General features: G+C 34.1%; 1 protein-coding gene across 1 annotated transcript in view; it reads right to left on the bottom strand.

The window, feature by feature from the left end:
• The window catches only part of ERBB4 (erb-b2 receptor tyrosine kinase 4), a 1100940-nt gene that overhangs the window by 344951 nt on the left and 729729 nt on the right, over positions 1–26260 (bottom strand). Inside the window, exon 4 of the mRNA XM_024763203.1 lies at positions 14337–14471. Coding sequence (XP_024618971.1) covers positions 14337–14471 — 135 coding nt within the window. The remainder of the gene's footprint in view (positions 1–14336; positions 14472–26260) is intronic.

Raw genomic sequence — 26260 nt, 5'->3', positions numbered from 1 at the left:
CTAAATAGACATTTCTCCAAAGAAGATATACAGACTGCCAACAAACACATGAAAGAATGCTCAACTTCATTAATCATTAGAGAAATGCAAATCAGAACTACAATGAGATATCATCTCACACCAATCAGAATGGCCATCATCAAAAAATCTAGAAACAATAAATGCTGCAGAGGGTGTGGAGAAAAGGGAACCTTCTTGCACTGTTGGTGGGAATGTAAATTGATACAGCCACTGTGGAGAACAGTGTGGAGGTTCCTTATAAAACTACAAATAGAACTACCAGATGACCCAGCAATCCCACTACTGGACATATACCCTCAGAAAACCATAATTCAAAAAGAGTCATGTACCAAAATGTTCATTGCAGCTCTATTTACAATAGCCCGGAGATGGAAACAACCTAAGTGTCCATCATAGGATGAATGGATAAAGAAGATGTGGTACATATATACAATGGAATATTACTCAGCCATAAAAATAAACGAAATTGAGCTATTTGTAATGAGGTGAATATACCTAGAGTCTGTCATACAGAGTGAAGTAAGTCAGAAACAGAAAGACAAATACCGTATGCTAACACATATATATGGAATTTAAGAAAAAAAATGTCATTAAGAACCTAGTGGTAAGACAGGAATAAAGACACAGACCTACTAGAGAATGGACTTGAGGATATGGGGAGGGGGAAGGGTAAGCTGTGACAAAGCGAGAGAGAGGCATGGACATATATACACTACCAAACGTAAGGTAGATAGCTAATGGGAAGCAGCCGCCTAACACAGGGAGATCAGCTCGGTGCTTTGTGACCGCCTGGAGGCGTGGGATTGGGAGGATGGGAGGGAGGGAGATGCAAGAGGGAAGAGATATGGGAACATATGTATATGTATAACTGATTCACTTTGATATAAAGCAGAAACTAACACACCATTGTAAAGCAATTATTCTCCAATAAAGATGTCAAAAATTTTTTTAGTTTTATCATTGTATATATTTCTAGCAAAGCAAATTTCTTTATTCTGAAAAACACATTTTGATAAAAGTATTAACTAGTAATAGTTAATTATCAACAAAGTAACTGCAACTTGGGCGTATAGATAGCTCTTCTGACGCTGTATTCTACTTCCAGAGTACAGAGTTTGAACTGATTCTATAGAAAATATTTTTTAAAAGGCTACTTAGATCAAAATCTTAGTTTAATAAAGTGTGAGGAGGTAGGAGAATAAAGTGGCTTATCAGGACACCTAATTTTGAGATGACTTTTCCTTTGTACATTTTTATAATCAAGGTGTTTTTTTTTTCTTTTATATATTTCTCTTACATATACTTAAAGGAGAACTTTAAGAGAAATGTCACTGCGTAATTTCCTTTCCATTTTCTCTTCCCTGCTTAGAAAGAGCATCTACAATTGCCGAAAGAATCACCTCTAAATAGAACATAATTTGTTCGTGCCAGGCAGCACAGAATTAAATAAAAGTTGTATAGGGTTGCTTGCAACAATCTAGGCTTGAAAGATTGCTAAGTGGGTTAGCAGCCTGATCTCCTTATTCATCTTTCCCCAGTTCATTGTAGGGATGCTGGCTCCCCTGCTCCAACCCTCCAGCGTAACTAGTAGTCTTTCGCCCACCTCTGCTCCAAACTGCAAAATAAAAGTGGCGTAGTGAGTGGAACCGAAAGGAGAGGGAAGACGTCTGAAACTTCTTCTTTGCAAATGGTATGAAAGGGAAAACCTGAATACACCATTTTCAGTTACTTTTTTCTTTCAGTTCCTAGCTTTCTCTAAGTGATGAGAAATTAGAGAAGAAAAGAAAAATGTAAGCTCTTTAAATTCTACTTAATTGTGCAATTGAGTTTCAGGGAAAAAATTACATTAGTAAGCAGGAATAAGCATGTGAATGGTAAGGAAATCTATGAATGATGGTTGGAGAACAGGACACAGACATAAACATAATCACTTTTAACCCATTACAGAGTAAACAAATCAGAGAAAAATAGTAGAGGGTAAAACTGGATTCAGCACAATTTTCATTCAGTTCTACATAGTTGCTTTAAACATCAGTATACAAACAGGGCTTTAGGTTTAAAAAAAAAATCAACCATGGAATGCTCTGTAATCTCTTTCATATTAATCAAGTACTTGTTATCTGAGTCCACATAGAATTTTATTTGGTTTGGGTTTCAAACTTTCTGAAAATTTAAGTCAATTTTGATCAACTTAGCATTTCAACCCCTACACCTAATTCTTCCAAGCTTAGAATTATTTGCAAATCCTCTTATAGCAGGATGACTCAAAACATTACATAGGGGGACATTTTTTTTAAATTGTAGAAAAAATAGAATAAAAAACGTGGAAGATCACCAGAGGTCTCTTACTGACAATCACTTACGTTAATGTTCCTAGCTTTACATTTCAAATATTTTTTTTAATTGTGGAAAAATATGCATAACATAACTTTTACATCTTAACTCATTTTAAGTGTACAGGTCGGGGTACTAATACACTCACATTGTTGTATAACAATTACCACCATCTACCCCATAACTCTTTCCATCTTATAAAACTGAAATATACTCATTAAACAATAGCTTCCCATTCTCCCTGCACCTCCAGCCCCTGCAACCACCACTATATTTTCTGTCTTTATGATTTTGACTACTCTAAGTATTGCATATAAGTAAGGATCATATGGTATGTGTCTTCTTGTGACTGGTTTATTTCACTTAGCATAATTTCCTCAAGGTTCAGCCCGGTTGTAGTGTATGTCAGAATTTCCTGCTTTTCAAGTCAGAATAACATTCCATTGTATGTATATACCACCTTTTGCCTATCCATTCACCCATCTATAAGATACTTGGGAAAAATTTATTTTTGATTATATTACTTTTATTAGATTTTCTGTGATTGTTACCCAATTCAAAGTGTGTAGCTCTTATTACTTTTTTTTTCCAATAAGAAACATTATTCATTGCTAAAGATATCTAATTCCAAAAACTTTCCATTTCTAAAAATGTTAGGAGTTACTACTTCAAAGAAAAGCTGATTATTCTGATTGCATGGCCTTTTTCCACTGTGAACAGTGTGAAAACCATTTTCATAATATCAGCAACTTTTAGTTAAGTAATGATATATTTTTTTCAATGAAAATTTCCATAAGTGAAAAGACTTGTTAAAATCTAAAGTAATCTCAGACAAACAATAAAATCTTGATGGCTGCCCTTAACTTGACAATTTGAACCTAGAGACCTGCTATTTCATAAAATTTTGATCTTTTCACACCATTCACTGGAAGAAAGCGAGTCCTTATTGCTAAAAATTTATCTCAGCCACCCCAAATGGGACTCTTAATATCTACCTTACAGACTTTCTATAAGAATTAGAAATACAGTTCTTTCAATGCATGTCATATATCAGGCCCAAAAGGTCACAGGCCCTTAAAGCATTGCTATAGTTATCAATGAAATTAGTGAAGGAAGTTTCACATGACAACAGAGCGCTACATATTCTCTAAGAGGGGACTCATGTATTTGGTGGTCGTTCATTTGCAGCAAGCCTATATATTCTACATCAATTTTGAATCAGCATAGATCTGAGATGTCTTAATCATAATAGGCTTTGCTAATCATTTTACTAGCATAGAAATCCTACACCAGATCAGTGCTACTTAAACCTGTCACTAGAATCAATTAGAGAACTTTGATGATAGGTAGCCTCCCATCCTTAAACCAAACTTACCCAGTGAGAATCTCTGGGAGTAGATTCTGACAAATGTCCAAGTTTGGAAACCATTAATCTACTTATCATTGGACATAAAAACCCTTGCCTTTTGTAATGCTAGACCATGATACACAACATCTCTGCTATTTCCTTCCAACAAGCTATGGTCATGAAGATTTATTTGAAGGTAGAAATTTGAACATTTTAAGAGCTAGAGCAGTATGCTTGTGGGGTACAGAGGAATCAATCTTTGAGGCAGAAACTCAGTTTACTTTGAGAGGGTAAAAGAGGCTTACTCTGTAAGCAAGGCTTTTAGTGAAAGGCTAAACAGATAGGTAACTTCTATCTGTTATTCTTGAGGAAATCTTGAGTGTAAGAAGTTAACATGAATGCAGAAGCTAAGTATACTGTTTAATAATTTAAATGAAAAATGTTAGCAGAATATGACCCTGAAGATATTTTCCTCTATAAATTTTTTGTTAAACTGGCTTGTCTCTTAAAGAGGTTATTCTTTCCTGAGTTGTGTGTATGTGTGCATGTGTGTGTGTGTGTGTGTGTGTGTGTGTGTGTGTGTGTGTGTTTATTCACCATTTGCCCCAGAGGAGACTAGGGTCCATGATCAGTTCACACCATGGATGATGTGTATGCTTAATTTTCTTTTTGCATCCTTACAGGGAGAAATGACAAGCACTGTACTGGGCTTAGCCCAGCATTACCTACACAGGGCTACTGATGTTCACACATGGTAGTAGTGTACTTAGCTGACCAGCTGACTGTCAGATTTTCTATAATTGTGAGAGCTGGTTCTTAAATGCAGCCATTACTAAATATTAAAATATATAAACCCACAATTTAAATTTTATTTTAAAAAGGCAATATATACTTAAAATGCATTATTTCCTGATTAGTTCACATCTATCAACTCTCTATGCTGGAAATACTACCTAAATGTATGCTAAGTGGGCATCTCTTCCAAAATCCACATTGGTTGCTAAAAAGGGATAACATTAGGAATGTTTACACCATGAAAATCAGCAAACTCTACAAATTGGTGTGTTTTCTTCTTTATTTTGTGAAGAGAGGTTATTAAACATTTACCGGCACACTACTGACATGATATAATTTTAGACTGAAGAAATGATGCTTGGGGACATGTACTACTAAAACCTTTCTAAGGAAGCCACATTATATTCGATGCCTGGAGTGGGCATTTTCTTACGCAATGAATTGATGTTTCTACTAATTCAGAAACAGAAAATGAAATGAGCCTTCATCTGGAGAAGGGGCAAAAAGCCTAGCAGACAATAAAAGAGTCGGTTCTTAAGGTTTACAAATGGTCAGAGGTCCCAATAGTTAGGGATAGCCTCACCTACAACACAAGAGCAGGAACACAAAAATCAAGTTTGGGCCTCTCTGTCCCTCAATAAACATTATTATTATTAGCAAAATCATGTTAATAACTAATGTCATTTATGCTTTGAGGAAATTGGGGGTATAGTGGGTCTTCACAGCAGTTGAGGGACACAGTACAGCTGTGAGGTTTACTGTAGTCATTTGTGGCAGAAGCTGGGGTTGGCAGTAAGAGAACACAGCCAGAGTGGAGAGACTATGGAACTTATTCCAGATTTTAAGTGGTTTATATGTAAAAGGAAAGTGAAAACTAATTTATAATCATAAACTATTGAGGCCAATGTGTGTATATGTAAGTGTATGTGTGTATACACACATTTATACAATATGTTTACTTTATAAGTATATATTATATGTAAATGCATATATATATATGACTTGCAATAAAATAAAGTACCCCATGATATGCATGATAAATATGAGAACTGAGCTGAGCTAGGAAAGGTCTATTGTGGGAGAATTCTTCCATTCTGCCACCTGGGGTTGAGGTAAAGTACCCCTGAGGAATATTCTATCACTTTCTAGAAAGCAAAGATCATACTTCTTTAATTTTATGTACATATACTATTTGATGAAAAAGTTAATTGAAAGAAAACTATTGCATTTGATGAAAATAAAGATTTGTCATAAAAAGTTATTCAAAAAGTGATATAATGCACTCTTATTCCAGGAAACTAAAGAATAAGAAAACCAAGCTAGCAGATACATTGTGCTTGTATCTTGTAACATTCTTACGTAACAGTTTATCCTGGAGTGAATTTCAGTCAACCTGGAAAACCTCTTCTTATAAATATAATGATAAAGGCCCTCTCAGATCAGGGTAAGATTCAAGTCCCTACTCTCTCACCAACAGATAAAAAATATGGCAGAACTGCCACTTGCTCTTATTTTCTTAAAATATATTCCTAGATTCTATTCTGTTTGCTAATATTTTGTTTAGAAAAATTGCATCTGAATTCAATAAGTGAGTTTTAGTTCTTTTGTCAGATGAGATTGGAAATACTACCTAAATGTATGCTAAGTGGGCATCTCTTCCAAAATCCACATTGGTTGCTAAAAAGGGATAACATTAGGAATGTTTACACCATGAAAATCAGCGAACTCTACAAATTGGTGTGTTTTCTTCTTTATTTTGTGAAGAGAGGTTATTAAACATTTACCGGCACACTACTGACATGATATAATTTTAGACTGAAGAAATGATGCTTGGGGACATGTACTACTAAAACCTTTCTAAGGAAGCCACATTATATTCGATGCCTGGAGTGGGCATTTTCTTACGCAATGAATTGATGTTTCTACTAATTCAGAAACAGAAAATGAAATGAGCCTTCATCTGGAGAAGGGGCAAAAAGCCTAGCAGACAATAAAAGAGTCGGTTCTTAAGGTTTACAAATGGTCAGAGGTCCCAATAGTTAGGGATAGCCTCACCTACAACACAAGAGCAGGAACACAAAAATCAAGTTTGGGCCTCTCTGTCCCTCAATAAACATTATTATTATTAGCAAAATCATGTTAATAACTAATGTCATTTATGCTTTGAGGAAATTGGGGGTATAGTGGGTCTTCACAGCAGTTGAGGGACACAGTACAGCTGTGAGGTTTACTGTAGTCATTTGTGGCAGAAGCTGGGGTTGGCAGTAAGAGAACACAGCCAGAGTGGAGAGACTATGGAACTTATTCCAGATTTTAAGTGGTTTATATGTAAAAGGAAAGTGAAAACTAATTTATAATCATAAACTATTGAGGCCAATGTGTGTATATGTAAGTGTATGTGTGTATACACACATTTATACAATATGTTTACTTTATAAGTATATATTATATGTAAATGCATATATATATATATGATTTGCAATAAAATAAAGTACCCCATGATATGCATGATAAATATGAGAACTGAGCTGAGCTAGGAAAGGTCTATTGTGGGAGAATTCTTCCATTCTGCCACCTGGGGTTGAGGTAAAGTACCCCTGAGGAATATTCTATCACTTTCTAGAAAGCAAAGATCATACTTCTTTAATTTTATGTACATATACTATTTGATGAAAAAGTTAATTGAAGGAAAACTATTGCATTTGATGAAAATAAAGATTTGTCATAAAAAGTTATTCAAAAAGTGATATAATGCACTCTTATTCCAGGAAACTAAAGAATAAGAAAACCAAGCTAGCAGATACATTGTGCTTGTATCTTGTAACATTCTTACGTAACAGTTTATCCTGGAGTGAATTTCAGTCAACCTGGAAAATCTCTTCTTATAAATATAATGATAAAGGCCCTCTCAGATCTGGGTAAGATTCAAGTCCCTACTCTCTCACCAACAGATAAAAAATATGGCAGAACTGCCACTTGCTCTTATTTTCTTAAAATATATTCCTAGATTCTATTCTGTTTGCTAATATTTTGTTTAGAAAAATTGCATCTGAATTCAATAAGTGAGTTTTAGTTCTTTTGTCAGATGAGATTCATGAAGAATTTATTTTATACATCTTTTCAAATAACTATCTTTTGGGTTCATGCAGATTCATTTAGGCTTTCTAATGTGTTTTCACATTTTTCTATTTCCCTAATTAAAACTTTTATCTTAAAACTTTTAAAAACAATATGCATAATTTGATTATATATATGCATTTATGTAAAAGTGGATATGTGTGTATGTAATACACAGAAACTGAAACTGTATTGAAATGCACTGTGGCCAAATTTTGTTTTTTATTCTACTACAAAATTCTAAACTTTGAAGAGTGCATGTATTTAACGTAACTATTTTAACACTGAAGGAGTAACAACAGGTGATAAACTAAGAAAATCAAGTTTAACTGTATTTTGACATCCGATTATTTTCTAGTTCAACAAAATTATCTAGATAGGACACAACATGCAGTATTAGTTAGGAGCAGACAATTATTAAGATATGTAAGAGTCATTAAAAGGAAAATATAGTTTTAAGTTTTACTAATTTTTTTTTTTTTTGCGGTACGCGGGCCTCTCACTGTTGTGGCCTCTCCCGTTGCGGAGCACAGGCTCCGGACGCGCAGGCTCAGCGGCCATGGCTCACGGGCCCAGCCGCTGCGCGGCATGTGGGATCTTCCCGGACCGGGGCACGAACCTGTGTCCCTTGCATCGGCAGGCGGACTCTCAACCACTGCGCCACCAGGGAAGCCCTACTAATGGTTTTAATGCAGGTGGGACATCTGGTTTAAACAAACGATTAGTCTTCAGATTATGCTTGTGAACTTAATGCTCTTTTATGAATCTTCCAATTCCCCCACACTCCCACTGTGTCATTAGCTGGTATTTGGTTTTAGAAAGCAATTGAGAATGAGAGGTGCATCTGGTGTAAGCTAAAAAAAAAAAGACTAGGATCTGCAGCATCTGAGTTGTAGCTTTCAGTGTCTCAGTGAGATCAAGCTATGAAATATTATCTTCTGGATGCTAAAACACACATGAAACAGAAACATAATAGAATATCAACTAATTAATATATAATGAAAATGTAACTGTCACATATAAAAATAATTCTGTCCACATATGGTCAAGTCATATGAAAAAAACAAATCTTAATCAGAAGACACTTTATTCCTTTACTATAAGAAATCACTCAAATTTTGACTCATATTAACTCATTTTTTCCTCATAATAATTCATAATAACCCTAGGAAGTTGATAATATAAGCTCTTAGCCAAGAACCTATGTGTGATCTTTCAAGCCTCACCATAGGTAGCTACGAAGGCTTTACCTGGCAGCCCTCACAGAGGAAAGCAGCCCTCCTTACAGCAGAGGTGGTGCACAGTCAATGTGCTGAGGTCTCTGAAGGGAGCTGCAGTCAAGGAGGACTCAGGGCTCCCTGACAAGCCATGCTTTTAAGCATGTTGACATTCCTAGCCCAGGTGCTTCCAGTAGGATGCCTCTTTCTCAAGTGCCTGCCTTGGGTGCCTTTGCTGAAATGTCCTTAGAGGGGTGGGGGGAACCCACTCTGGCTCATTACTCAGTACTTTCCCACTCTCAGCCCTTTCCCCTCTCCCTCCCTCCCCTCTCCCTTCTGGCCCCCAGATCCATAAAATTTCAGGCAGGAGCCTTTGCTTGGGGGCTCCCTCAGCAGTGAGACAATTTCCTGTGTTTGTGTTGATCAGTCTGATTCATCTGACTCTCTCCTGGAGCTGTTCCATGGTGAAAAATGGCACGGTGGAGGACTTGGTGCTTTTTCCACTGCAGCTTCTTGCTTATACTATTGCCTTAAGTGATTAAAAGCTTGAGTGTTACCTTCTTATTGGTTCTTTTTCTTAACTGACCACCATGAAATCTAGTGGCTCAGCTCAGCTCTTGACTCTCTCCTTTTATAGTCGTGGAAATGGAGGTGCTGAGAGCATAAGTGACTTGCCCAAGGTCACATAACTAGTAAGAGGCAATGTTAGATTTCAAACAAGCCTGTTAGCCTCCTAAATCCATTCTCTTAACTATACATCTTCTTCTTGGAAAATATCATTGTCTATTTTTCCATGTTCAGGTTCTGATATACTTCCATTTGCTTAATTATTAGAGGGTAAGTAATTTCCATCATTCTGATATTCTCATTTTGATATTCTCATGTTGATGAGCGTTATTATAGAGCTCCAGGTAAGTGAAACATAACTCACTATATGATTTTTTTTCACTCTGAAGGGCAGCTTGTTGCATAGGCCCTATTGACATAGCTATTCAAGGATGTTAGAATGTTAGAGAAGTCTTGCTAGGGATCTGTACAAGAAAAAAGATACTCATCTCTACTTTATCCTGCTAAAGTTTAGACTGAAGTATCTCAAATATTTTGAAAAATACAATTTGGTTAAAATTATTCCAAAATAACATATTTTGAAATAAGTAGTATCATTTAAAAATTGTTTTTCCACACACTTCAAACCTTTTCCTCATTGTTTCAATTATAGCCAAAAAGTATGTCAATAAAAAGCCAGGTTGCTCTTGAAAACATTGCACTTTTCTGCTTTAAGAATTAGTACTCAGTCCATTCTCTACATCTGTGTCCTTATTCCTGCCCCACCCCTAGGTTCATCAGAATTTTTTTTTTTTTTTTAGATTCAGGGAGATCAGCTCGGTGCTTTGTGACCACCTAGAGGGGTGGGGTGGGGATATGGGGATATATGTATACATATAGCTGATTCACTTTGTTATACAGCAGAAACTAACACAACATTTTAAAGCAATTATACTCCAATAAAGATGTGAAAAAAAAAAAAAGAAATTAGTATTGTACCAAAACCCAAAAACATACGTTAAGAAATACTTTGCAAAATATCACTTAAGAATGAATTATCCTTACATTCTTTGTCAAAATTATGTGATTTGAACATATTTACAATTATTAAACAAATCAGTGTCTCCAAACACTAAAGGAAAAGTAGACACGTATTTTATCTTATAATTATTATAAATATAATAAAATATAAATAGAACAAATATAATTAATAGAAATAGTGTAACATAATTATATAAGTATAAATTAGATTAAGCATATACATGTGTATTGCCATCTTTACCTGAAATAGACTTGAAATGGATAAAATACCTGCCTGTGGATTATAATTTATTCTTCACATCCATTCTCTTAAATATAAGTGATGGATGGAATAAAATATAACTTGAATTCATCTGATTTTCCTATTTATGACCTGATCTATTTCATTTATTTATCTATTTATTCAGTATATATCTGTTATCCATCTATCATGTGCTAGAACAGAGGACAGGATGATGAATTGGACATTGTCCACAAGGACTTTTCATTTTAGAGTGAGACAATGCTAGGGTTCAGCACTGGTTATTATCGGGTTACACAGGAAAAGTTACCTAATCTCGCTTATAGAAGAGAACACTTCTTAGAAGAGATAACAACTGATGAGTATCTTAAAGTATGAATAAAATTTGCCCAGCAAACAAAAGAGGAAGGGCAGTGAAGACAAAGAAATTTTAAGAACTCATTCTATAGAGGGGGAAAATAAGTAGGAATCTGCTGAAAACTCCAAGTTGTTGGTTTTGACCCTACATTAGTCAGTTGCAGTGACAGTTTTTTTTAGACAAGGTCATGGTTAGATTTCCATTAAATACAGCTCTTGCTGGCATTTTGTCAGGTGGAGTTGTCAGGACTGAAGGCAAGGAGAGTAGTTAAACACAGGGGCTCTTAACCAAGGGTTCTTGGGCCCCTAAAGGGGCTGTGGATAGAATTTATGAGGTTCTTGAACTTGATGGGGGAAATGTTACATTAGTTTTGGGTCTCACATTTAGGTCTTTAAACCATGTTGAGTTAATTTTATATGTAGCATAAGATAAAAATCTAACTTCATGTTTGTGTCTGTGGCTATCCAGTTTTCCCAACACCATTTGTTAAAGTGACTTCCCTTTTTAAAATAATATTTATGCCAATTACTATTTCAAACTGTATTACATATTAATCCCGCTGTTAGAATACTTTATGTAATATAATAATAAAGAAGTGTATTACTATATCACATAAAGTATGCTGATAGGTGTATTTCAATTTAATTTATTTTGTTGTAATCCTTTATAATTTATTTTATAAATTTATTGATTTTATACATATTAATTGGTGATATAAAATATTCATTTTGAGCCTATTTATTTATTTTAAATATTATGAGAAGGGGGCTATGGGTTCACCAGACTGCTACAAGGGTCATGGCCTCAAAAAATATTAAGAATTCAGAGACTGTTCCAAGAATTCAGGCAACAGACGAAGTCTTGAACTAGAGCAATGGTATTAAAAAATATGTACAATGAAGAAATAGGCAAATTCAGCATGATTTAGCAATTAAATAAATGTCAAGAACCAAAGATAAGGTGAACTCAGTGATGCCTACCAACGTCTTAACTTGGGTGATTTGATTGGTTGGTGGTGGGTAGTTCTGGTACTTAGTGGGGAAGCTGAATTTTAAACCATGAGAACAGCCAGTAATCACCCATGGTGAGAAGGCAAGTGAAGAAACTGACTCAGGGGCTTCCCTGGTGGCGCAGTGGTTAAGAATCCGCCTGCCGATGCAGGGGACACGGGTTCGAGCCCTGGTCCGGGAGGATCCCACGTACCGCGGAGCAGCTGTCCTATTTATTTATTTTAAATATTATGAGAAGGGGGCTATGGGTTCACCAGACTGCTACAAGGGTCATGGCCTCAAAAAATATTAAGAATTCAGAGACTGTTCCAAGAATTCAGGCAACAGACGAAGTCTTGAACTAGAGCAATGGTATTAAAAAATATGTACAATGAAGAAATAGGCAAATTCAGCATGATTTAGCAATTAAATAAATGTCAAGAACCAAAGATAAGGTGAACTCAGTGATGCCTACCAACGTCTTAACTTGGGTGATTTGATTGGTTGGTGGTGGGTAGTTCTGGTACTTAGTGGGGAAGCTGAATTTTAAACCATGAGAACAGCCAGTAATCACCCATGGGGAGAAGGCAAGTGAAGAAAATGACTCAGGATAAAGCCATGGAAAACCAATATTCAAGGCCAGCCAATTTATTATTATCAGATACGGTATCATGCACTGTATATAATGTGTCAGCAAATAAAACTCATATGTAAAGAATAAAACTTCAACAAGCAATTGATGGTTAATCTGTAAAGAATCATTTGTTATGATTCTACTCTGCATTTATAGTTTTTGTACCTGCAATTATTTGCATGCAAAAAAAATACAGCTACTCGTGCCTAATTATAGCCACAAACATCCAAATTTGCCCTCAAAAGAATAACACAAAGAGATACCATCTGTGAAAGTGCAGTAAATCCCTCACATCTTTCCTGCTCCACATCCTGTAAGGCTGGTGGACACATTCCCTTTGGCTTCTATCTTGGGCTTTATTCTTGCCTGATCTCATTCATGCATTATAGGCTAATAACTAATAATCTGAAAGTCAGTAGGCCTTTCCTCTTATCCAAACGTTATGATTTTCCCCCCTCATATAAAGTGTACTACGGTATGGGCAGACTGAAAAATGGAAGCCATGTCTGAAGCACATCATTTGCTTTGTTACTGTGGACAGATTCAATTTCTCATTCACATGTAATTTTACAAGGTATGCAACTTGAACACTGTTGAACAAAGATGATATCTCATACAAATTTCTGCTTAAAGGTGACAAGCAAATTATGTTACTTTACTTTTTAAAGAAAGTTTTAGCCACTTAGAAACACAGCTGTCAGTTTTGTCAAGTATATTCATATTTCTCTGTTATTAGGACCATCAAGAAGTTTAATAATTGTCCCTTGGAATTTGATTTCCTACAAAAGTACTATAACACAATCAGTACTATTGCAAATAATCATTGGACTGTATGAAGATAGTTATGATTTCAGATGGAAAACATATAATAATAGATGAGAAATATAAAACCCAGGGTAATTCTTGATAAAGATTCTGTTCTCATACATATGTCAGTAATAATAAATGTGGGGACAACATAGCCTGCTGTATAAAAGTGAAACAGATTCCCAGCAGAATAATTTCCAAAAGCTTTAATGAGAGTTCAAATATTACTTGCTTATCATTTAATCATATTAAACAGTTTGAATCTAATAAATCCTCTGTTGTAGAAATACTATACACTTTAAGAATGGGAAATTGGCTAGTTTATTAGGCTAATGACTAAAACCAGAATGTAATATATATTTCTTCTGTATGAAATATATATTTCTCCATTCTATTTATAGTGTTTAGAATTGTCATAAGGTACTACCATGAAGGTTTTAGGGATAAATGAAGGCTTAGGAATTCTAAAATTTTCACTGGTTTTTATTTCTTATCTAAAAAATTCAGTGAATAGGAAAGTACATTTTTGTTCTACTACCATTTTCTCAGTGGTATATGAGTCACAAAGAGTTGAAGTAGCAGTTACACACCAGCCTTAAGTTTATGGACAATGGGCCACATGCTTAGACATTAGAAATATGGTAAAATAATTTAGATTTAGCAAAAGGGATCAGGTTAAGACAATGAGAATTTGTAAAGGGGGAGTATCATTCTAAAAAGAGAGTTAATTAGAAGCAAAAAGAAAGTCCTGTCATACATAACTAAACATTTCAATGGATGCAGTCAAAATTCAAAACACTATTAATGACATGATAAACATAAGCCATTCTTGTGAAAACAAGAGGTAGAAGAATCTTTTGAGACATTAAAAAGGATAATGCTACTTACATCCTGAGCTACCATTTGTTGACACCAGAGTCAGGTTGGAAGGCCATGGATTCCGAACAATATCTTGCCAATGAATTGTGTCTGTATAACAAAGAAACTTGTTCTGGTCTACATAGACTCCACCATTTAGGATTTCTGTATTAAAACAAACAAACAAACATAGATTTGTTGTCAAACTTTTTGATGATAAAAGGTAGTCAATAAAAATGATTTACTGTTAAGCTATTTTCAGTGTTAAATTACAGTTACTTTGTTAATAGCCAAGATATCTTTAAAAATATCTTTTTCCTGAGCCATATAGGTTGCAGAAATTTGAAAACATTGAACAATACAAAGAAAAACAACCACTCATAATTCAAGCACTCAGAGAGAAACATTCTTCACTTTTTTGTACAGATGCTATCAGTCTTTTTTAATTTCCTCTGAAATTGGAATAATATTGCATATAATATTCATAACCTGCTAGTTTTGTTAATACTAACTGGTGAGTATTCAATGGTAATTAAATATTATTCTATGTTATTTCCAAGGAGCATATAGTATGTCAGGGTATAACTTAAACAGTACTTATTTAACCAATCCCTTCTTATTGGTAATTTAACTTGTTTATCTCTGATTAGTTCTTTAAAATTCTTTCTATAAATAACATTCACAGATAGTGAATATTTGTAAGCCAGATTGTGAATATTTTTAAGACTTTTGCTACAAATTGTTAAATTTCCCTTAAAAATATTGTTTCAGTCAATGTGACATTGACAGGAATCAGTTAGGTAAGTAACTAGCGCAAAGTGGAAGACAAAATTAATGCTTCAATCACAAAAGTGTTCTTTGTTCATCTCAAATGTAGTCAACAGAATTGCCAATTATTCGTTAAGAACAACACACAGCAAGATATCATAAAAACGCTCTGGTTCATTGGAATAAGGGCAAGATTGTGGGATTATGTGCATCAGAGCCAAGTTTTACTTGCTTCTCTATTTCACTACTCTAGCCTTAATCAATAACTTGTCCTCTCTGAACAATGGCTGATCATATACATAGATTCTCATTCAGATACCTTTAGGTTATCCAGAAAAAAGGTAGATAGTCCCTCTGAAAATACTATTTTTATCATTTTAAGAAATTGGCGAGAAATACACATAGCATCTTCCTACCCAATATCTACCACATTTTTTCTTCTTGTCCAATACAAGAACAAGGTAAAAGAAATCATATATCAGTCCATAAAGCATCCAGATACAAATAACAAAAGTCCAATTAACAGTAATTTGTATAGATAAGGGATGATTTTTCTCACATAATAAGAAACCTATCGGAGGCAGTGTGGATATCAGTTTAGCTGTTCTGCAGTACCCACAACCTGCTATGTATGTTGGCTTTATTCATACAAGGCATAAGATGGCTGCTGCATCTAAAGGTGTTTGTTTGAATTCAAGGCAAGGTAAAGACAGAAGAGCAAGCAGGAGACTTCCTCCTGGTGAAGCTTCAACTTTCGATTTGGAAAGACATGCTTTCCCCAAGGATTACTTCTGCATTATAATGGCCAGAACAATATCCCATGGCCATTCCTACTGCAAGAGAGGCTGAGTGAGCAAGTATGTAGGTGAACATATTGTTATTCAAACAAAAGCCAAATGTGCAGGGGTGTTAGTGAGGAAGAAGAGGTCCGTGATATTGGGAAGGCAACTAACTCCATCTCTTGTGCTGGCCTTAAGAAAATCACCTCTCCTGTGCAGTATCCCAAGCTAAACCTTTAAGAGTCCCCTTAAACCAAAAAGGGGCATAAAAGAATGAATGGGGGCTTCCCTGGTGGCGCAGTGGTTGAGAGTCCGCCTGCCGATGCAGCGGACACGGGTTCGTGCCCCAGTCCGGGAACTTGCCACATGCCGCGGAGCGGCTGGGCCTGTGAGCCATGGCCGCTGGGCCTGCACGTCCGGAGCCTGTGCTCCACAACAGGAGAGGCCACAACAGTGAGAGGCCCACGTACCGCAGAAAAAAAAAAAAAAAAAAACACATAAAAAAGGTATTTGTGGAAGTAAGATTGGTGGTCACATATAAAATGCCTTAGTACTTTGCATATATGAAATCCTTCAGATTAATTTTGACATTTCAGGGGTTTCCACATTTAAAATCAATCCCATTTGCATCATTAATCCTTTCACTGACTATTGGATCCATTTCCTCAAGTGAGAGGAAAAAAAAAAAAGAAACAAAAAGAAATTAGATAATCTTTCTACTTCTAAAACCCAGTTCATTCCTTTTCATGACCTAAAAATACAACCTTCATCAAAGCAGAGGGGAGATGTAAGATGTAATAAAGATTGTGAAAATGGATTTCTACACTAATGTTTGGCATTAAGTCTCTATCTAAGAAATGTGACGATCTCATACTAATAGCTTTCTCATGAGACATTAGGTGATGCTCTTCTGCTCTAGGAATAATTCTTCATTAAGTGACAAAGAAAGGAGATTTTGACTGCTATCCAGGAAATGAAGGTTATTTTTCAGTCTACATTTGGAAAAGTTCTCTTAAAAAAAAATGTGAAGAGAAAAGGTAATAGCTCAAACGTTGTAGAAAGAGTATATTTTTCAGGAGTTACATTTTAATTCAAATAGTTCATACTGACAGATCACAGTATCCATCTACAAATTCCTATCTAAAAATATTTAAATAGAATCAGATTATATTATACTGAATAATAATCTCATCAAATCCTGTTCTTCGATAAAAATTAATCTGTTACCAATGTTGACATCTGTTTCTTAGAAATACTCTGTTCAAGAGCTTGGCTTATACTTGGAAAATGATTTAGAAAAGAGGCAATAATAATTCAAGTATAATCTTACATGTTAAAATTTTAAATTAAGACTACAATCATGATCAATCTGGATGAGACTTTTATTCTGAATTCAAAACCCAGCATCTGCTAGCAATTCTGAATCAGGGGGATTTGTAAAGTTTTAGCATTTAATAATGTATATGTATATTTTCCCTGAAAATAGTCTTTTTTTCTGTTATGCTTGGCTTAGACCATAATCTGTAGTTGAATGTCATAACCTCACAATCAGAAAGTGTATATTTTATTGATATTTATAGAAGTTTTTATGTACATTTCATCTTACATTTTCTTTTGATCAACCTGATTACTTAAACATGTCAGAAAATAATGTCAAAACTGCACTTATTCATTTATATGGTTTACATTATTTTATAAGTTTATACAGTGTTAAAATATTAATTTAATATGCTTCTGTGGGGAAATATTCAGTTAGATTTATTGCTGGACTAAGCAAATTCTAGGGAAAGGTATTGACCTGCAAGAAAGTTGTTAAAAGACACAGATTATTTGCTGGACAAAAGGGATAGCCAATGCGTCTGCCTTCACTGACTATAAAGGCTTTTTTTAAATTATATGTTTACATTAGAAAAAGGGACAAAGATTGGAAAGAGAAAAGCTTGGTAAGATATTTATACAGGATGATACAAGAGAAGTGTCCGGCTGTACTTTAAATCTACCTTTGCTAACAGATTAGTTTCTATCAGTTTTACTAAAGATTTATTAGAAGGTACCACCTTTGTTACACCAAGAGCTTCTATCCCATTAGCATGAAATAAAGTGATTAATAATTATATTTTAAGACCATGACAAAAAGACAATTTCTAAGGAAGATAGGCAAATGAGACCCAGACCTCATTGATATTCTAACAAAGATGCTTGGAAGTGTGGAAGGACTCAAAAAATGTTGAATAACTAAGAAGTTCAAGGTAATCTCATTACATTGAATTTCTCTTTCCCTGTAGGAAATATATCACAGTAAATAAAGAGAGACACAAATAGATTCTTGGTCATTGAAATAATTGGTAGAAAAAATCTGTTATGAATTTTCTTATCATATTATATAAAAATATTTCCAGCAAGTTCACAAAACTATGTCTCCTTTAAAAATGCCACCATTAAATATAATAAGATATATTAAATACAACTTTCTATGAAAAAAAGTATAATTTCATTTCTTAAAAAACTCCACTAAATACTTAAGTATGTTTGTGTCTCAAACACTTCCTACTAGATTAATACGTGCAAGTCAAGTAAAAAAAGAGAAAAAAAAAAGCATGACTTTTTTTTTTGTATTCAGAGTAAGTAAACTGTAATCCACACTACTCTCCAATGTGTTAAATTTAACATATACAGCACATGATTTGTAACTGAAGTAATTAGACTAAACTCCATGAAGGCAAGGGCTATTTTTCAGCGCTGTATCTATATCATCAAACTTGGAGCAATATTTAGTCAATGAATATTTGTTAAATTGAACTGAAAAAAATTGTACCCTGATATTTGTCACCAACATTGATCAACTAACTTGTTATAGTTCCTAATTTTAAATTATATTCTGACAAAATCAAAGTAAGAATGAAAGTTATCTTTTTTCCATAAACACTCTACAGTTGATTTTTATTGGTCCTACATTTCATTAAGCCAGGGGTCATCTTTGTTTTGTTCAAAACTGTATCCCCAGTGTCTATCATGAAAGGCACAAGCCAGATACACAATAAATGTTTGCTTCATAAAAGAAAATATAATATCCGGAGTATAAAAAAATGAAATACATATATAATTTTGAGGTTAGAGTTTTTATAAGTTGAAAGAGAAATAGTTTTTATTACATAAAATGCTGATAATTGATAATGTGCAAAATTACTGCAGGCAGTACATTAAATATTTATAAGGTACATTTAGATATATTCATTTATATCCCTAAACCTATTTTGTGTACCAAATTCAGTTATCATTTATCAGGTGAATAATGATGATTATGAGCTATCCCAGACAAATAAAATTCCCCCAAACCTGTACCAATTACCTAGCATGTGCTACACAAAAGTCTAAATGAGTGTTTTTATGTTGAACCATAAATCTACCTCACATTGTTCCTTAAATTACTTTTTAGAAAGCTGTAAAGTGTCAACATGACATTTTAAAGAAGGTGTAAAGTACTTGTGTCTCAGAGATCCAATCCACAAAGTTTGTACATTTAACCATTTCTTCCCTCGATTCTCACTTGTATGAGTCTAATAAAGAAGGAAATGTTTGTGCTATATAAATAGTTATTTTGTGCTTTTCATTTCTTTTCAAATGCTAGCTATTATAGTGAATTGGGGGGATGAGTTACCATTAAGAGAATCATTGACATTTTGCAAATATATTCTCGCAAAAAAAAATGTGATAAAATACTAAATCTTGGCTGTTTTTTGCCCCTGCCCTGTAAGAAATAGCCTGATTGTAATGTAGCATCCCTGCTGAAAATACAGATTAATATGACCTTCTTACTAGGTTTAAGGAGTCAACAAAATTGCTTTGACTCCCAAGAACAATTCATAAATAAGACTGAATGTCTTTCTCTTTTTACAAAATAAAGATTATAATTTTAAATGCAGTTAGCCATATTTCACTTTAGTTTATGTGATCAGTATCAATAGTAAACTTTTTACCTCTATTCACAAAGCTAACAAGCACAATGATATAAGAAATATCTAATAAGCAAGGATGAAATACTTAACCTCGACCCCTGACTGCGTATTTAAATGTCTTGTTTTGCATGGGTGCATTTACAGGTCAACCTTAGAATTAAAATGATAATAAAAGTAAATAAAGATTAGAAATATTGCACTTGTCTAATTGGGAACGTCTGAATAATGCATACATCAGAATTCTATTGCTTATCCAAGCCAAAGGTCACAATCAAGAAGTCAAAGTCCAAAGTGGCAAAAGCCCATTTTCAAGATGAAGCTGCAGGAAGCAGTTACTGGATTTTCTCAGACATAAAGCAATGTATCTTTCTCACTGTCATCACCTTAAGCCATGAAAGTCTGTTGGCAGATAATGATACAAAAGTAATACAGCTCACATCATCCACCTGTGATACTTAATACATCATCTCTGGAATGGACTTGGGCCAGAGATTCCTGTATCTTTCCCAAACCCAGACCTTTCAGCTGGGAGCACAATGAATTGCTGCTACCCCACTGGGTCAGCCCTCAAGGTTCATTATTAATAAGCTGAGACTCTAAAGGCTAATGAGAACCGGGTGCTTGAGGAGACAATGGCTCATTCATCATCAATCAAGCTTTGAAGTTTTTATACAGATGATTTAAGGAGAGTTGAAGTGTGCAAAATTGAAATGTCACATTTGTATTGGGAGTGGGGAGAGGGTGATAATGTAAATGAGTGATGTAACCTTCTGTATTTCAGCTCGATGATCAGAGTCAAAATCTCATGGTTGCGGATACTGGATACCGAATGTTAGGAAATAACAGTGGACAGTTTTTCAAACAGAGCAAGGCAATTTCAAGAAGAAATTATTAGATTCATTGACTGAAAGTTAGCTTAAGATAGAAAATAGTGGCAAAAATATCTTGATTTCAGTTGAATGGAGCTTAGTAATTCTCCCCATAATGTTCCAATGTACTAATACTTCAGGATCCAAAACAATTCTAAGCTTTCAATATTTTGTAGCTTGAGTCCTAGCTCTGCTGAGAAGTCTACTATGACCATCTAGTTTTCAGAGGAGAATTGCCTCTAACTTTTATAACATTGATTATCTGAACCATTCATCTAACAGAACAAATGCCACCTTATCTTCTTTATTCTTTTGTATATTGTCTCCCCTATCATAATGTAGGTCTCTAGAGGATAAGAACCATGACATACATCTTTCTGCAGCCCTGGTAGCAAAGAAAGTGTCAAGCACATAGTAGAAATTCAAATGGTTTTGATGATTATAATGATACTGACATCTTCAGAACATGACTAACGTTTGTAAAAAGTTCTTAGTTGCTTAATTAATAACATAATAGTGATATCTTCTCCTTATGCACTAGATGATGTTTACATTATAAACCACATAAAATATTGAATACAATTTGTGTGATCTTAATGTATCAATTCTTTCTATCCATTAGGAAAGTAGTAATCCACTTAAACATTCATATTCTCTGGAAAAATTTAAAAATAAATTTTGTCTTGTAACTGGCTTTAAATTACAAATACAGAATTTCCTTCTCAAATTGTTCTCTTACCTTATTATATAATTCTATGTGTTTGTCAACATGTTTGATAATTTTCTTCTAATAATTTCTCCCAAACTTGTACTCCCCCAGTATTTCCTTATTTCCAGTACAACCAAAATAACATGTTGTAAAAGTCAATTAGACTCAAAACTTGAGATTTGTAATTAACACTTACAGCTCAATATTTAGTCAGTCACGACACCCTAAATAAAATCCTCATAATGTTTGTTTTCATTTACCCCATTCTTTTTTATATTCCCTGCTCCTTATTAATTTAGGTTCTATTATCTCATACCAGATTCAACGTTTTGCTTCTAACCTACCATCTCCACGAATCCATCTTACATATTAAAGTCATAATATATTGTATATAGCTAGATATATAGAAAGATAGAAAGAAAGATAGACATGTAGATAGCTATACTATAGGTAGGCGGGTGGGTAGAGAGATAGATTAATATTTCTGTATTAGGACTTTGAGTATGAAAGCAATAATATTAAATGTAGTTAACTGGGTAAAACTAAGTTCAAAATCTAGTTTTTCACTTGCTAGATGTGTGACCTTGTATACATTTATGAGACTCAGTTTGTTCAACTCTATAATGGGAATATTGTAATCATACGATCTGTCACACAGTTGTTGATTATATTACACTTTATATTTAGTAATTACTCAAATAGCTGTTCACTGATTATGTTGTCTCTTAAAGAGGGTCCCTGTAAACAGCCACAAGACAATTATACAATATCTATGTCTCATTGGTCTGAATTCAGTCATGGAGCCACAGCTGGGCACGAAAGGCAGGGAATCACAGTCTTTGTACTGAGTGTTATATGACTAGCTAAACTTTATATACTATTTAAAACTTAGACAGATGTAATGGAATTGGGAGACAACAAGCAGTCTCTGCCATACTGACTCAAAAGAAATCTCTTGGCATCTTATATATACTTATAAAACATAAATCTTGTGAATTGAACAGGCATAAAGATTTTTTGCAAAATTTGTATTGAAGTACAATATACATACACAGATGTGCATATATCATATGCAATGTGTTTTTGCAAACTGAACACACTTATGCACTCAATCAAGACATAGAACACTCCAGCACGACAGAAGCCTTCCTCATATTTCACTCTCTATTGAAACCTTTATCCTGGCTTTGAGCAAGATTGCTTTCACATAGTTTTGTACTTTATACATAAATGGGATAATAGTGTCTGCATTCTTCTTGTCTGACTCCCTTTTGCTCAACATTACGTTTGTGAAATTCACCCATATTGTTCATTTTCATTGTTGTATGGTATTGCATGTTTTGTCTATTATACTGATGGGCATTTGGGTATTTTCCATTTGGGCTATCACAAATAGTGCTGCTAGGAACATCCTAGAATATGCCCTTAGTGACCATATGTGCACATTTATGCTGTAGACATAAGTAGAAGTGAAATTCCTGGACCACAGTGACCGTTTTCCAAAGTGCTATTTGCCGATTTATATTCCCAAGAGTTTAGCCTCTTGCATACTATTTTTGAAGTGTAATTTTTTAAGTCAAGAGGTTTCTTTCCATTTACTTGAAAATGGATCTTCCTATGTGTGAAACATTTACAAAGCACTGAGGTAAACCTGATCTCTATTTGAGGTTATTAGGAAACAATTGAGTAATTAATGTACCAGATGTTACCCTCCTAACTTTTAATTTTGGGGGAGGGAATCTGACTCAATGTTTTGAAAATGATATTTTACAATATATTAGAAAAATACATTAAAACTATATCAATAATTATAAAAATAAAGAGCAAAGTATGGCTTCTAGAAGTTGGATGAAAAAATTCACATTAAGTGAATATCTCTCTGATAAAAGAGATGAACACAATCAAAAGTATATAAAAAAGGATGAAAAATTCACTATTTTCTTGTTATTAAAATAGAACACTCCTTTACATAAAGATCAAATATTTTTATTCCCCTATCCACCAGAAAGCCTTCATTACAGACAACAATCCTCTTAAAACTGCTCCAACTTTCCAGAAAATGTAATTGCTTCAGTAGAACAAATCCATAGAGTTCAATGTTTTCATTACCAATAAGGGGGAAAGTCATATTACTGCCCAGAAATGATTTGTCCCTTTTACTTACAGGCTTTAATACAATAAGCCTGGGATAAACTACAAGGTCACTTTCAAATATCTCACCTACGATATTAGTTTATATAGTTTTAATAACTCTTCTCACAATGTGTGACTTCTTCACTACTTCTTTAGAGTATTTCAGAAAAGTATTATTTCTCTTGATGACAGTAACAAATAATATTGCTGTATGTGTTTGTTGCTGGCAAGCTAAGACTTGCAAAAAAAAAAATAAAGCAAGAGAAAGCAGAATGATTTAATCTTGTAAAATGATTATAATACGATTTTTAAGAGGCTATTTAAAAATAACAAATACATGGTTTGGGGGCCTGGGTGTCTCTGCTAAAATGTCTAGATGTTAAAGTAATGCTGAAGATAATAAATAAAGACAAAATTTTACAAAATAAAGAAGTCATAAAATAAGAGTGCAAAGAAGCAGATTCTAGAACATTTATAAAACCCACAAGTAGGTCTATGTTGACTTCTTTTAAGTAGAGTTTTAATCTGGAGACAATTAGAAAAAGAATGATTGAATATGAGTAGTCATCATTTTGTAAAGCACAGATTTCAAAACCTGAAATATCAGATATCATGGCAAAATAGAAAGAGAAATAGCTTTGGAGTTAGATTGGTTTGTATAAAGTTTTAAATTACTATACCTTACATGCAGGAAAATGCACAAACCTTAAACTCTATGTTTTTTAAATATACATGTATATGGTGTTTGTGCCTCTGTCCCCATGCTGCCACCACCCAGACAAAGACACAGAATATCACTATCACTCCAGAAATTCCTCCTTGTTCCTTCCTAATAATGTGTTCCCAAATGCACTATTCTATCATCACAGATTAGTTTTGCCAGTATATAAGTTTATATAAATGGAATAACACAGTATGTATTCTTTTCTCGTGCCTTCTTTTACTTAAAATAGTATTTTTGACAGTTATTTATGCTGTTGCCTGTTAGTAATTTGTTCATTTTTATTGTGTCCTATTCCTATATATGAATATGACACAATTTGTTTGTAGATTAGTTCATATTTTTTAAGCATATCTTTGCTATTTTTACCTGTGTGATTTCAGGCAAGTTAAAGTTTCTATTCTATTATCTAGAAAATAGGAATAATAATATTTAATTTGTTGGTTTATACTGAGAATGACAATTATGTATATAAAGCACCTGGTACATACTAGGTCCTCACAAAATGGTAGCTATTTCAAAATATGTTTTGAATGTAGTTCAGGAGCCTCCTTTGTTCAAAGTATTTAAACATATGTGCACATTGAATAAAGTATTGGATCTTTTGGGAGGAAAGAAGACCAAATAAAAACTTCTGAGAATCATACAAAATTTTCATAAGTTAAGTTTGGTGCTTGGCATAATAATTTTAGAGCTAGATATATTAAGCTAAAATATTTTTAAATGTACTTCCAAAGTTGACTAATAAAAATTGGGGTTATCTGTATTTCATAAGATAAACTGTTCCTGAGGACAAGATCATAAATTCTGTAACTCACTATTTCCCCTATAATGAGTAATCCTGAATATCTAGTTGGGTTAATCCTTTGAGTCATTTCTTGTCATCTCTGTAATTATATTCCATGACAGTGCTTGGAACTGGTAGATTTCCTTCTGTTCAGTTCAGGTTGGTACATAGTTCACAGGTCACCAAGTCTCTGCTGGTAATTTCCAGGTGACCTTCATCTCGGCTGCCACCACCACTGTGCTTCATAGAAATCAGGGTAAAATCCAAAGGACAGGGACAAGTAAACTGAGCTGTCCTCTTCCATTTCAAGAGTTGGGCATTTTTGCTGAAGCAGAATGGATTCATTAGGAAACGCAGAGCATTATTAAACATATCTGTGTAGCTCTGGGTTGGTCAGGGAGGTGGGATTGCTCTAAACTTTTGATTAAATTTATTAAAGGTTTAAAAAAAATAACTAATAAATTGTATATTAAAACCTAGCTGTGTAACAAGTATTGCTGTAATAAAACTGCTAGTTGATATAGGGCAAGAAAGTTCTTTACTCTTGAATGAAGAAAAGATATAATCAAATATTATATTTGCTCAGAGATTTTAAGAATTAAAGCTACATATTTAAAATATTTGAAGAAAAAATGTTCATTAAAATTTCTTCAGAAACTTCCGTCATTTTTAATCAATCATTATATCCTATGGCTCCTAGAAACACCACTCACATTATTTTCATATTGTGACATCTGATGTCATAACAGATGGCTCCACTATTCAATGGTATAGCTCTGTAACCTGTATTGTCATGTCTTCTAAATTAAGATACACTTTTATCTTAGGATGCTTCCATTTTTTCAGGGTTAATAAACATGATTTAAAAATTATCTGGGGTATCTGGCTGCTCTTTGAGGATGGACATGAAGAAATGACCCAAGTGCCAAGATGCCTAACAATGTCAGATGGTTCAGTCAACTTGAGAAGCTGACATTCAAGAAGGAAAAACTACTGGGATGTAAATATCTGCACAGGCTATGGGGTCAGACTGGGTAACCATGACACCCCCATAGATCACCTGTGAGATAACATTAGTTATCCTCCCCAAGTCTCAGTGCCCTTATCTATAAAATGAGGATATGGATATTAATATTACCTCCCTCACAGGGAAATTGTAAGGAGAAAATGAGTCAATACATGTAAATGCTCACCACAGTGTCTGTTATGTGGCAAGCATTCAATTGATGTAT

Source organism: Neophocaena asiaeorientalis, unplaced genomic scaffold (assembly GCF_003031525.2).
Source record: "Neophocaena asiaeorientalis asiaeorientalis breed wild unplaced genomic scaffold, Neophocaena_asiaeorientalis_V1.1 scaffold86, whole genome shotgun sequence".
NCBI classification, from domain to species: domain Eukaryota; kingdom Metazoa; phylum Chordata; class Mammalia; order Artiodactyla; family Phocoenidae; genus Neophocaena; species Neophocaena asiaeorientalis.
Note: the sequence above shows the minus strand (reverse complement) of the source record. Positions and strands in the feature narration are given on the sequence as shown.